Below are 14,146 nucleotides of genomic sequence, written 5' to 3'. Positions count from 1 at the left end.
GACCCCAATTGCATGTCCTCCATCCTACTTCAGCTCTAGGTTGCTACTTTTGCTGGGGTTGGGGACAAGTGTTTGTCTGGAGAATGGGGCAAAGGAGAAAGGCTCCCAGGCCAGATGGTACAGAGAGAGGCTAGAGCAGGCCCTGGATTCTGGCCAGTGGAGATTAGATCTTCGGGGGAGTGGGAAACACCTAGATTCTCCTTGCCCAAATTTGGGAGAGATCACAGTCCTGAGGCTGACTTTTTTGGGGGTAGGTAGAAATGGCAAAGCGGACGACATGGTGACACCTATGGAGGAAGTATAACTGAGTAGATATGACAAGAGGTGGGAGGGGCAGAATGAGTGGTTCTAGAGCCAGCTCCTATGTAAACCGCTGCCCAGGAGACACGTTCAGGTAAAAACAGGTGCTCTCCTGTTAAATAGAAACTGCAGCTGTGCTGAGATTGGGCCAGCCCAACTCTGTTCATGCCTGAACTGCCAGCAGCCTTGGCCTAGCACCAACCTGAGATGATCCATTGCAGGAAGGGATGCCCCTTGACCACTACCCACAAAGGCAACATTACTTCTTCCTAGAAACACAAAGCATCAATGTACTGACACAATTTAGTGCAAGAAACAAATTTTTTTAAATCAAGTTTTAAAAATATATAATTCCATTCCACATTAAAGCAAAGCTATCTTGGTGGGAAGGTATAAAAGTCAGGTGGAAACCCAGAGGGCCAAGTACACACATGAAGAGAGATTGATTTAGCTGAGAAGCAGCATCCAGGGAAAGAAAGGCCTCCACAAGCTGAGATGATTGCTCTCTGCCCTCTGAACTGTTCATTAACAAGTCACCAGTCCCAGTTCTTTGTTCAAATCCTCAAACTTGGAGAGACACTGCTCCAATGAGACAGCTACAGCAACCACGGGAAGTGCTTTGGGCTGCAGGAGAGACAGTCAAAGCCAAATCACGTCCAGGCGGGATGAAGTAAACCTGGACGAGAAGCCTGACCCAGCAGCGGAGCTCACACATGCCCCATAGGGACGGTCCTCCCATATACACAACAGCACGCTCAGCACGTGTGCAGAGGCAGGCAACTCCTGAGCTTGGTTCCCGCTGGGTCGGGGTGAATAATGCACTTTAATGGCCAAGAAGATCCCAGGTCTCTGCATAGACCCATATCCTCTCCTGGGCTGTCACTCAATCTTGGGAAATACTGGTTCAAGGAAGAGAAACAAAGACTGCATTGTGTGAGAGCAGCAGGCAAGCTCCCCTTCTGCATCTGGACAGGACCCCACCCCCTCCCTCAGATCAGGCTCAGTTCAGCTGCCGCCATTGCTCTCCTGATGGTCAAAAGGTCAGAACCCAGCTATGTTGTCATAGCAGAGAAGTGACCTCAGCTCTAGGGTAGAGATGGTCAAGGAACACCCACAGAATGGGGATCCTTTTTCCTCACCTGAGCCAGAAAGATAACCAACCCTGCTGTCCCTTATCCTTGGCCCATTCAACATCCCTTTTCAACCTCAGCTTAAAACCCAAACCTCCCTCCCCAGGTGCCAACATTGTCAGTGCTGGGCACTCAGTCAGGACAGGCTAGGCCACCATATCCAGGAGTGTTTCTGAATGGGGAAAATTTAGGCTGGAATTAGGACTGGGAGATAAGTGTGGTGGCATGCACCTGTAGTCCCAGCTACTCAGGAGGATGAGGCAGGAAGATCACTTGAGCCCAGGAGTTTGATGCCAGCCTGGGCGACATGGCAAGACCCTGTCTCAACAAAAACAAAAACAAAACAAGATTGGGGAGGTGGGTGCCCAGTCCCCGTTTCCCCTTTGGTTTCATTTGAAGTTCCTGCACTGTCTCTCCCCAGAAGGCCTTCAAGGTTAACAAAAAACAATGCCCTGCCCCTTGATTGTTGGCCTGGATTTACGAAGGCGCATACTCAGACAGAATCAGGAGGCACTCACTCAGCTTAATGAAGGGGCAGGGATCTGCAGTCAGCAGATTGCCTGGCCTATATTCCTCTCCCTGGACTTTTTCTGAATTGTGTCTTTAGGGTGTGGTTTGCTGCCCAGTGACAACATACATTCCTTTATATCCTGGAATGTTGTATAGTCTCTTTTAGTGTCTGGCATACAGTTCTATAGTAGTTCTAGCATTTACATCACTTCAGAACTTACTAATAAGGATGGGAGAAGCAGCACCATAACGGATGTGCCCAATCTCCCAGAGGCTTCTCTACAAGCACTACATCCAGACCAGCTTTCCACAAGTTCTGCAACCTGGCCTGGCAAGACCTGCCTGATGTTCCGCCAGGTAAGGAGCCTCCTCAGTGCCAAGGACAGTGGCTCTCGACTGTAATCCCAGCGCTTTGGGAGGCAGAGGCAGGATTGCTTGAGGCCAGGAATTGGAAAGCAGCCTGGGCAGCATAGTGGGAACCCATCTCTATGGCAAGCAAAAAAAAAAAAGCCTCCTCAGGAGCTGTGAGGGGAGTACAAGGAGGTGGCCATTCCCCAACCAAGTGCTAGGAAAAAACCACTAAGAACCAACCCTGGAGCACAGATACTGGGCAGCACAAGCCAGCCGAGAGGAGAGGTGTTATGTTTGTTTTCTGTTTGGGGTGGGGAAAGGGAGGCTTTGACCATAAAATCCCTTTGTTGAAGTCCATCCAGGACCTCAGGGGAGAAAAATAAAAACAAAATAAAATAAAAGCTGTGTTGTTACTTAGTATGTTTCAAAAGCAAATGGGACATGCTGCACATTGTGAATGTGGTAGGAGGTGGAGGGAGCAAGGGGAAACCTTCTGCATTTAATATGTGCCATCTGTAACCACTCAGGACTCCAGACTGAAGTGCTCTGTGGAGAGGACATGGTTAATCATGGGGCGATCCCCCAGCATGGCCCGGCTAGTGCTGATGCAGAAAGACAAGGCTGGAGGTCTGGGCTGTATGTTCTGGGCGCAAAGAGGCCCTGTGCTCTGGTTTTAGGGGATTCAGGGGACTCTCATCGTGTGCACCAGAGCACAGATACTAAATCTCCCTCACCCTGAGCCCAGGCCAATATCCTAACCTTTCAGCTAAAAGGAACAGTCACAGAAAACCATTTTTGTTTCCTTAAGAAAATAAATATTTCCAGGAGGTCAAGCCAAAGTACAGGGGCTGGAGAGGGGGTGGGAAGTGGGGCAAACACTTTAGATGAGCACAGTAGCTCCTGTTAGCTGGGGCATCAGGGCCCTCACCGTGTCCCTGCACAAGATGCTCACCCACTCCCCTTTCCCATCCTGGGGCTACACAAATTGTCCCTTTCTTGAAGTTGATGCAATGTGTTTCTGTGTTAGATATGAGCTCCCAACTGGCCCCAAGGACTTGGGGTGATGGGGGCTGGAGGCTCTTGTGAAAGCCAGGCTTAAATCCCTGTTTCTATTTTACCAGCAGGGAAGAAATGAGTCAAGTTGAGAAAATGCTCAGTTAAGACAGTCAGTCACAGGACAGTTGTATCCTCAGGACCAGCCTGTCATCAGTGAGAATAAGTCCAAGCCCTGGGTTACTGCTGATGGAGAGGCAAATGAACAAGCTCGCCTTTCAGCGCCGTCGGAAGGCCCGGGATATTCTCCAGGCGTTGGGTTCCTCATAGCGGTTGTACAAGGGTTCAAGACGCTGTTGCTTCTTCTGTTTGCTTAGCTTAGTTGGGTCTGAGACCTTGAAGAAGGCTGGAGCAAACTCCACAAGCCACCGAGGGTCGATGGTGGTAACTTCACGCATGTATTCCTTGGTGGTCAGCACCAGCTCATGGTACACCACCCTGAAGAGGGACAGAGATAGGACTCAAGCCTCTGGATATAGGCCCCACTCTACAGTCGACCTGGTCCCTAGTAGGCCTCAGCAGCGCTTACATTTTATCCTCTTACCTCTCCTGTCTGACCCCTACAAGACTGCAGTCTGTTTATGACAGCCACACCCCAATACTGAAGCACCTGCACACCTCTAACCACAAGAAAGGTCTCAGGCGAATGTGTTCTAGTCCTGGCTCTGGCTCTTAACCAGTTAAGTGACATGCAGCCAATCACATCCCTTCTCTAATCTGTTTCTTGCTCTATAAAATGTGAGGGTGGTTTATTAGAATGTTTCCATAGAATTCTAGGGCTCTGAAGAGGGGCCTCACACTGCCACAAGGGATGGAGAAGGCCAAACATGCAAGGAGCCACATTTCTAACCCTTCTACTGTGATAACATGGTGGTTTTAAATCAGTTTTATATTAGGGTTCTAGATAGAGTCCAATTTTTAAAAAATGCTACTTTAAAACAATTTTTTAAAAAAAACTACATCACTAGGTAGTTGTTTCTTTTTTCTTTCTTTTTTTTTTTTGAGATGGAATCTCGTTCTGTCTCCCAGGCTGGAGTGCAATGGCGCGATCTCGGCTCACTGCAACCTCCGCCTCCTGGGTTCAAGCTATTCTCATGTCTCAGCCTCCCAAGTAGCTGGGATTACAGGTGCCTTCCACCATGCCTGGCTAATTTTTGTATTTTTAGTAGAGACAGGGTTTCACTATGTTGGTCAGGTTGGCCTGGAACTCCTGACCTCTGGTGATCCACCCGCCTTGGCCTCCCAAAGTGTTGGGATTACAGACGTGAGCCACTGCGTCTGGCCACTAGGTAGTTTTTTTTTTTTTTTTGAGATGGAATTCTGCTCTCATTGCCCAGGCTGGAGTGCAATGGCTCACTGCAGCCTCCGCCTCCCGGGTTCAAGGAATTGTCCTGTCTCAGTCTCCCGAGTAGCTAGGATTACAGGCAGGCACCACCACAGCTAGCTAATTTTGTATTTTTAGTAGAGATACGGTTTCTCCATGTTGGTCAGGCTGGTCTCAAACTCCCGACCTCAGCTGATCGGCCCACCTCAGCCTCCCAAAGTGCTGGGATTACAGGTGTGAGCCACTGTGCCCGGCCACTAGGTAGTTTTTTTAAACCACAATTTTTTTTTCAACTAGGTCTCACCCCTATGATTTTAATTCTCTCATAGGGTTTGATACACTGTGCCTAATTCAGGTTTCTGATGCTCTAGAAAGGCAAGCAATGTTATACTAGGACATACTGGGAGCAGTGAAGACACAATCACAAAATACCAGGAGATTTACAGGTTTTTCTCTGCCCAGAAAAGCCCCTAGACCCTGGGACATGTCCACCTACCATTCTGGCTGTCTGTTGAAGAGAGCACTGGAAGGATGGATATAGACCACCTGCTGGTCGATCAGTGTTCGGTAACCCTCCTGCGGGTCTTTCTTGGCAGCATTACGGAAGAACCCACTGCAGATGGCCTTCTGCACTCGGACTGTGGACTTGCCACAGGAAACAACATCCAGCTTGTGTCTATCAAGATGGGACAAAAGATGTGAGGCCACTCGGCTTTCACAGGTCTATTTTCCACAATGACAGTGCCCAATACGCCCATCTTGGGGTGCCCAGAGTAGTTACCAGGACTTTTCTTCCAACCCTAAGTGTACTACAGAGGCAGTTCTACACAGTGGGCAGATGGAGGCACTCAGAGACGGGTACTTTGTTTATACAGGTATTCAATTCCACAGTAATAATGTTCCAGAGGGTTGCAAACAAAGAGCATTTTTTCAACAACTAACAAATAATCTTCCTCTTAGGAACTTTCTGAGGTAATTCTCAGCCATACCCTTGCTTGGGGAGAAGGAATATAACAAAGATGGAAGAGCTGGAGGAAAAGGGTTATGTGAGGACCAAGAGAAAAGGTGCCTATAGCTTTACAGGTACACACAGAGATGAATGGACACGATACTCAAAGTGGTTCAACTCAAACATGGAGTGTCATCAGATTCTGGCTTACCTGTCCATTATGCCTAACATCTGCTTGCGAATGTCCTGGGCCCGGCGCAGGGAACGAGCCTGGATAAAGTTCTCATAGCACCATGGGTTGGAGAACTTGTTGTTCTTCCAGGAGTTGTACACAGCTAGCAGGGTGAGGTGGTCCCCTTCAGTCTGGTGGAATTTGGCCTTCTTCTGATCTGCAAGGGCTTGTTTATCCTGCCAAGCAGTGGGACAGAGGAACATTTCTGATTCAACAGCTACTAACTGAACATGGAGCAATTCTAGGGAGGCTTACAAGACCCTATCAAAAGTGTCCACATCAGGCTAGGCATGATGGCTCAGGCCTGTAATCCCAGCACTTTGGAAGGCTGGGGCAAGAGAATCACTTGAGGCCGGGAATTTGAGACCAGCCTGGCCAACATGGTACAATCCTGTCTCTTACTAAAAATACAAAAATTAGCAGGGCATGGTGGCGCACGCCTGTAATCCCAGCTGCTCTGGAGGCTGAGGCAGGAGAATCGCTTGAACCCGGGAGGTAGAGATTGCAAGATCATTCCACTGCACTCCAGCCTGGGCAACAGAGTGACAATCCATCAAAAAAAAAAAATAATAAAAAAAAAAAAAAGTCCACATCAAGCATTGGAATGGTAACAGGCCAACTACCGCAACTTCACAGCACCCCCATCTAAACTGGATCTGAATTTCCTACCTTGGGCCTATAGAAGACGTTCTGCACAGACAACATGGATACAATGGTCAGCATTTCCTCACTGCAGCCCAGATGCACAGACATGATGAGCATTTTGCATAGCATTGGCTCCAGAGGGAACTCTGCCATCTAGAGGGAGAAAAAAAACTACAACTGCTTCCCTGTGGAAGACACATTCGGATTCACCATAGCAAGACCTTGGTCAGAGTGGGTAACAACACAGATTTTCCCAAAGCATAATGATGCCTTGGGATGCCTTTCACTATCAGAAGAATGCTGTTGTTTATTATTTTCCCAAATAAACTCCAACAGGATGTATGTGACCAAGCACATAACTACTGCCGGGGTAGGTGAGAATTTTGCAGATACCGTTTCTAATTAAGGCCACATTCAGTAATACATCCTGAGGCAAAATTAACTGTGAACAGAACACCTTTTTGTATAAAGAAGAAACAGTTTAAAGTGATAGTGGAGAAATTCAGGTTAAAAAAAAACATTTAGAATTCTACTCAAAGCTTATCCATGGCCTCAGCCTGATTTTGTACAGACCGAAGGACGTGAAAGGCTGACCAGGGAATCTGCCCAAAAGCACAGGAAGTTAAGTCTGTCCTTTACCCGGCGGCCCAAGCGAGTAAGCAGGCCCTCGTCATCCAGGGCTCCCAGTGTGTACAGCTGCTCCATGGCTGTGATCAAAGTTTCCATTGGTGGGGCATCCATGAAATCAAAGGACAGCAGATCATTGATACCCATGGCCTAGAACAGAAAGGAAGAAGGCATGTGATAAGAGGGTCAGTCTAGCCAGTGTCAGCATGTGGGGAAGCTACTTGTTACTTTATTTCCCATTTCTTCAATTGCAATTAGGAAGCCACTGGTGAGACTGGTGATAACTTCCAGGGCTGGGCCACATAAAACTCAGACCACTATAATAGAAAGCACATACTTGAGACAGAGTCTCACTCTTGTCGCCCAGGCTGGAGTGCAGTGGCCCAATCTCAGCTCACTGCAACCTCCGCCTCCTGTGTTCAAGTGATTCTCCTGCCTGAGCATCCCAAGTAGCTGGGATTATCGGCACCCGCCATCATGCCCAGCTAATTTCTGTATTTTCAGTAGAGATGGGGTTTTACCATATTGGCTGGGCTGGTCTTGAACTCCTGACCTCAAGTGATCCGCCTGCCTCAGCCTCCCAAAGGAAAGCACATACTTTCTCAGGAAACTTTTCGAAAATACTCTCTCAGTTGGGCATGGTGGCTCACACCTGTGAGCCAAGGAGGGAGAATTGCTTGAGCCCAGAAGTTGAGACCAGCCTGGGCAACATGACAAAATGTCTTCAAAAAAAAAAAAAACAAGCCTAACACTCTCTCAAAATGACAGTACATACAACTCAACAACAAAAGGACAAACAACTCAATTTAAAAAATAGGCAAAGAGCTTGAATAGATATTTCTTCAAAGAAGATATACAAATGGCCAACAAGCACATAAAAAGATGTACAACATCAGTAGTAATTAAGGAAATACAAATCAAAACCACAATGAGATATCACTTCATACCCACTAGGATGGCTATAACTTTTTTAAAAAACAGAAACTAACAAATGTCAGTGAGGATAGGAGACATGGGAAACCTCATGCATTGCTGGTGGGAATGTAAGATGAGGTAGCCACTGTAGAAGAGTTTGGTGGTCCCTTAATAGGCTAAATATAGAATTAGCACATGACCCAGCAATTACACTTCTATGTATATATCCAAAAGAACTGAAAGCAGACTCAAACAGATACCTGCACACTAATGTTCACAGCAGCATTATTGATAATAGCCAAAAGGTAGAAACAATCCAAATGTCCATCTGCTGATGAATGGATAAACAAAATGTGGTATATACATACAACAGAATACTATTCACCCTTAGAAAGGAATGAAATAAATGGATAAACCTTTAAAATAACATGAATAAATCTTGAAAACATTATTCTAAGGGAAACAGGTCAGATACAAAAGAGTATTGTATGATTCCACTTAAATGAGGTTATCTAGAATAGACAAATTCAGAGAGGCAGAAAGTAGAAGAGTAGTTACCAACGGATATAGAGGGAGGGGGAAAGGGCAGTTACGGTTTAATGGGTACAGAGTTTCTGTTTGGGACAATGAAAAGTTGTGGAAATGGATGTTGGTGATGGTTGTACAACATTGTGAATGTATTTAATGCCACTGAATTGTATAGTTTAAAAAGGTTACAACAGTAAATGTCGCTATGTATTTTACAATAATAATAATAATATAGTCTACCAGCTTGTCCTGTCTCTTGCATACATCATCTCTACTACACATCTATGAGGGACCTCATACCATGTTAGGTGGGAGGGATATAAAGATGGCCAAGATATGACCCCTGCTTTCAGAGAGTTCATACTGGGTGAGAACTATGTTCACAACACCACCACAGTACAATCTACACGCCTGGCACGTAGCAGGTGTTCAATACATTAGTTAATTTGATGAATAAAAGAAACGACTGAATGATGCACAATTCAAGTGTGTATAAAGTGTGATGTGGTAGGACCTAAGCTTTCTATTTCTTTCTCATAAAGTGATCGTGACCATAAACACAGCAGGTGTTCAATAAATGTTTATTGTGTGAATAATAACTATGAGGAATTATGTTAGCAATCATCAAGCACTGTGCCAAGTGCCTTTACTTACATTATCTCACTTATCTTTCCAACAAATACTATTAACAGCCCCCTTTTCAGAGGAGAACACAGAGCAGAGGGCAAAGTAAATAAACTTGCCCAAAGTCACACAGTTTGGAGCTGAAGTCCGAGCCACAGATGCCTCTCTGTTGGCACTCCAGAGACTGGAGCACGTTTCTTTTTTCTTTCCAAAGCTCTGTTTTAGCCTCTTTTACAGGGAATAAATAATAAATGACAACAGAGCACTCTGCACCAGAATGTGCTAGGGCTCCAGGGTAGCATCAGTGTCGGGGGAAACGCCATCAGCTGGGAAATTACTCATACGGCTCCTCCTGCCAAAAGAGAATAAAGTCCTCACTGGGGACTGAGAGAGGAAGAACAATGATTCAGAATGAAAACCAAGTCCCTCAGAGCCAGTCTGAAATCTGTACTGACAGTTCCCTTGCAAAGTTTTTGAACAGGGTTTTTTTCTCTCGTTCTAAAAGAACAGAATTGGATCTGAACGCTAAAGTGGTTGAGGTTAGGTGTGTTTGTCCACAGTTTGGCATTGATTATATTTTTCTAATTTCCTTTTAGAAAATGCTCCTAACTAGAACCTTTTACAACCTAATATCCTGCTGGCTGTTATGGTAAGAAAAAATGTGTGTTCACAGCAGACATGCCAACTTAGCCCCAGACCTGCCGTGAGAGGCTGTTATCAGAGCCATTTGCATTTCACTCAAAGGGACTGGTTTCATGAGGTTACTAAAGTATTTAACAAGGTTCATAAAACTGAGATTCATTTATGAAGGCCAGGATTGGACTGTTCCACCAACCCATTCTAACAAGACAGTGATTTCTACCTTGAGTGACAGCACTGTGCTTGCTAAGTTGGTTCTCTGGATTTCCGGCACGTTTGTGGTCAGCATTTCATCTCGGTAGGCACGTTCTGTGTACAGCCTGTAACACTTTCCTGGGCCTGTTCTCCCAGCTCTGCCAGCTCGTTGCTTTGCCTGAGCCTAGAGGGGTGGGAATATAAAAGCAAACTATCTGTTAAACACTGCTTAACAACTTTATCCAGGATATCTGTTAAAAGGGGGACAATTAGCAACTGGTAAAATCAGGAATGGGGTTGATTTCACTTCCTTTGGGACCACTTCCAAGATTGCCAATGCTCTTATCTTCCCCTCTCCATATGCAGCACTTTGGGGAAGTTTGTTCAAGGGAGGCAATACAAGCAGGGTTAATGGAAGAAATATTATACAGATCTCAGACATATATCTTCAAAACAGTGTGGCACAATATAAAAGAGAAAGCATAAAACAAGATGACAGAACACCATCCCCACAGTTATGACCAAAAATGTAAGTGAAATAAATAAATTATGTCAATCATACCAATGATGACTCTGCAGTCATTTTAAAAATCATGTTTGCAGGCCAGGCATCATGGCTCACGCCTATAATCCCAGCACTTTGGGAGGCCAAAGTGGGCAGATCGCCTGAGCCCAGGAGTTCGAGACCAGCCAGGGCAGTATGTTGAAACTCCATCTCTACAAAAAATACAAAAATTAACCTGGTGTGGTGGCTCACACCTGTAGTCCCAGGATTCAGGAGGCTCAGATGGGAGGACCACCTGAGCCTGGGGAGGTCGAGGCTGGCTGCAGTGAGCCGTGATCACATCACTGCACTACAGCCTGGGCAACAACAGAGACTGACCCTGACTCAAAATAAAAAATAAAAATAAAAATCATGTTTGCAATGTTAAATGACAGAAGAAAACGTTCACTCACGTTAAATGCAAAATGCAAGTTACAAAACAACATAAAATAATTTTATAAAAAGTCTTTCTATATCAACTACTAGAAGGAAATGACTAGGGGAAAAAAACCCTAAAATGTTAACAGTGGCTAACTCTGATAGTAGGCTTGCAGATGAGGTCTATTTTCTTTAGACTTTACCAAATATTGAACATGTATTATTCTAACGGGAAAATTAAATACTCAAAAAAATATACAAAACTGCATATTTACTTGACTACTAAAATTGCAACCATGAAAGAAATAAACATGAAAAAAGACAGGAATGAAAAACAGCAAAATGATGACAGTGGAGGTAGTAGGATGATGGGTAAATTCTTTTCTTCTATTTTTCAAAAATAGTATAATACTACTTCAAAAACACCAATTTTTTTTATTAAAAAAAAAAATTTAGTCTAGCCACAGGTTGCTAAGAAACCATGAATAGCAATCTGAAGAGGGCCGTTTTCTGACAAAACCATCTGTTGTTACAAACAGTACCAGGATTTACAAATTACTATGCCAGCTCCAAACCAAAAGATGGGTTATGAAAGGACAACTAACCACACAAATCCAGGCAGCAATCACACACAGTGACTGGATTCTACAGCATTCTACAGATGTCTCTCTCCAAATCAGGACAGGCATGTGTAATTAATTTTTTGATCACCATCACCCTGACAAGTAGTATAGAGCATACAAGCTGGAGCCAGCTACCCAGGTTTAAATCTTGGCTCCACTAGCTCTGTGATGTTAGGCAAGTCACCTAACCCCTGTGCCTCAGGCTCCTCATCTGTGAAAATAATATCTACCACATAGGATCAATGCAAGAATGCACTGAGTCAATGCATGCATCTAGTACGTTAAGTACTAAAAGTGTTTGCTATTATTGGGCCGGGCATGGTGGCTCACGCCTGTAATCCCAGCACTTTGGCAGGCCAAGGCAGGTGGATCATGAGGTCAGGAGATTGAGACCATCCTGGATAATAATGAAACCCTACCAAAAATACAAAAATTAGCTGGGCATGGTGGCATGCGCCTGTAGTCCCAGCTACTTGGGAGGCTGAGGCAGGAGAATCACTTGAACCCAGGAGGCAGAGGTTGCAGTGAGCCGAGATCGCACCATTGCACTCCAGTCTGGGCTACAGAGCGAGGCTCCATCTCAAAAAAAAAAAAAGTGTTAGCTATTATCATTACTTAAGTTCAAAATAAAAATAGCCTTATGGCTTTCACAAATTATGAAAGTAATATATACCCACTGTAAAAGATTAAGACAACATATAAAAGTATAAAAGAAAATGCAGGCCGGGCGCGGTGGCTCAAGCCTGTAATCCCAGCACTTTGGGAGGCCGAGGCGGGTGGATCACGAGGTCAGGAGATCGAGACCATCCCTGGCTAATATGGTGAAACCCCGTCTCTACTAAAAATACAAAAAACAAGCCGGGCGTGGTGGCGGGCGCCTGTAGTCCCAGCTACTTGGAGGCTGAGGCAGGAGAATGGCGTGAACCCAGGAGGCGGAGCTTGCAGTGAGCCGAGATCGCACCACTGCACCCCAGCCTGGGCGACACAGCGAGACTCCGTCTCAAAAAAAAAAAAAAAAAAAAAAAAAAGAAAATGCACATTACCTACTAGCACCACCCATAAATAATCTTGGCTAACATTTAGACTACATGCTTTCAATCTTTGGCATACCTCACTCACACACACACACTCTGTAGAAATGCTCACCATCTATTTTTTTTTTTTTTTTGAGACGGAGTCTCGCTTTGCCGCCCAGGCTGGAGTGCAGTGGCCGGATCTCAGCTCACTGCAAGCTCCGCCTCCCGGGTTCATGCCATTCTCCTGCCTCAGCCTCCCGAGTAGCTGGGACTACAGGCGCCCGCCACCTCGCCCGGCTAGTTTTTTGTATTTTTTAGTAGAGACGGGGTTTCACCGTGTCAGCCAGGGTGGTCTCGATCTCCTGACCTCGTGATCCGCCCGTCTCGGCCTCCCAAAGTGCTGGGATTACAGGCTTGAGCCACCGCGCCCGGCACCATCTATTTTTAAATAAAAATTGGATTATATCATTCATGTTGTTTTGTAGGCTCACTTTTTCAAATAAAATATTATAGTTACATGCTTATGTCATTAAATATAGATACATACCACCATGTTAATGCCACCAATATTCTATGGCATGAATATACCATAATTTATTAAACTACTTCCCTTTTGGAATACATTTAGAATTTCTTCCAGGTTTCCCCGATATAAACAACGCTTCAATGAATATCCTTTTCCATTACCTTTGGACATGTATTTAATCATTTCTAACTTTCAGATACATTCCTAAAAGCAGAACGGTTAGGTTAAAGAGATGAACCTTTAAGTTTTGGATATACTGTTGCCAAACTTCTCTCAAAAAAGTGATCGGTAATTCATTTTTAAATGTAATTTAGGCAGGAAATTACATTTTACCAAATTACCAAAAAAACAGAAAATCATGTAATTTATTATTATCTTAGATATCTATCTCGTAGCTAAGCAAAGTATTTTAGAAAATAAAGTACTGATCTTTCCATCTAAAGTAGGTAATATAGGGTACTAGGATCCAAACATTTTTATGTTCTAGTTTTATGGGGCATTTAAAAAATTATTATTACTATTTTAGAGACAGGGCCTTGCTCTGTTGCCCCCGCTAGAGTGTAGTGGCACTATCCTAGCTCACTGCAGCCTCAGATTCCTGGGTTCAAGTGATCCTCCCACCTCAGACTGTTAAGCAGCTGGGACCAGTGGCACATGCCACCATGCCAGGCTAATTTTTTTTTATTATTTTTTGTAGTGACAGGGTCTTGCTATGTTGCCCAGGCTAGTTTAGAACCCCTGGCCTCAAGCAATCCTCCCACTTCAGCATTCCAAAGTGCTGGGATTACAGGTGTGAGCCACAGTGTCTGGCCTTATGGGGCATTTTAATGGTGAAATACTATTCTAAAGATTAAAAACCTCAAGGATCAATCAGACTTGGGGGATAAAAAAAGATTAAAAACAAATAACAAAAAACTCTTTTATCTCATGTCATTATAGTACCCAGTATCATAAAAGTTCATCTTTGAAAACAATAAAGTTTGAAATATATAACCATAAAACATTTCAGCAAGGCCCTAACCAGGATTATCAGGAAA

General features: G+C 44.6%; 1 protein-coding gene across 2 annotated transcripts in view; it reads right to left on the bottom strand.

The window, feature by feature from the left end:
* Positions 1 to 635: 635 nt before the first annotated feature.
* Positions 636 to 14,146, bottom strand: part of DHX8 (DEAH-box helicase 8) — a 44,883-nt gene continuing 31,372 nt past the window's right edge. Inside the window, exons 18-23 of one of the 2 annotated variants that reach the window (XM_050762557.1) lie at positions 10,051 to 10,206; positions 7,134 to 7,271; positions 6,519 to 6,647; positions 5,829 to 6,025; positions 5,165 to 5,344; positions 636 to 3,782 (exon numbers count right to left, since the gene is read on the bottom strand). In XM_050762557.1, coding sequence (XP_050618514.1) covers positions 3,563 to 3,782; positions 5,165 to 5,344; positions 5,829 to 6,025; positions 6,519 to 6,647; positions 7,134 to 7,271; positions 10,051 to 10,206 — 1,020 coding nt within the window. In that variant the 3' untranslated portion in view covers positions 636 to 3,562. The remainder of the gene's footprint in view (positions 3,783 to 5,164; positions 5,345 to 5,828; positions 6,026 to 6,518; positions 6,648 to 7,133; positions 7,272 to 10,050; positions 10,207 to 14,146) is intronic. The other variant, XM_050762559.1, reaches the window with a different exon arrangement.

This window comes from Macaca thibetana, chromosome 16 (assembly GCF_024542745.1).
Source record: "Macaca thibetana thibetana isolate TM-01 chromosome 16, ASM2454274v1, whole genome shotgun sequence".
NCBI classification, from domain to species: domain Eukaryota; kingdom Metazoa; phylum Chordata; class Mammalia; order Primates; family Cercopithecidae; genus Macaca; species Macaca thibetana.
Note: the sequence above shows the minus strand (reverse complement) of the source record. Positions and strands in the feature narration are given on the sequence as shown.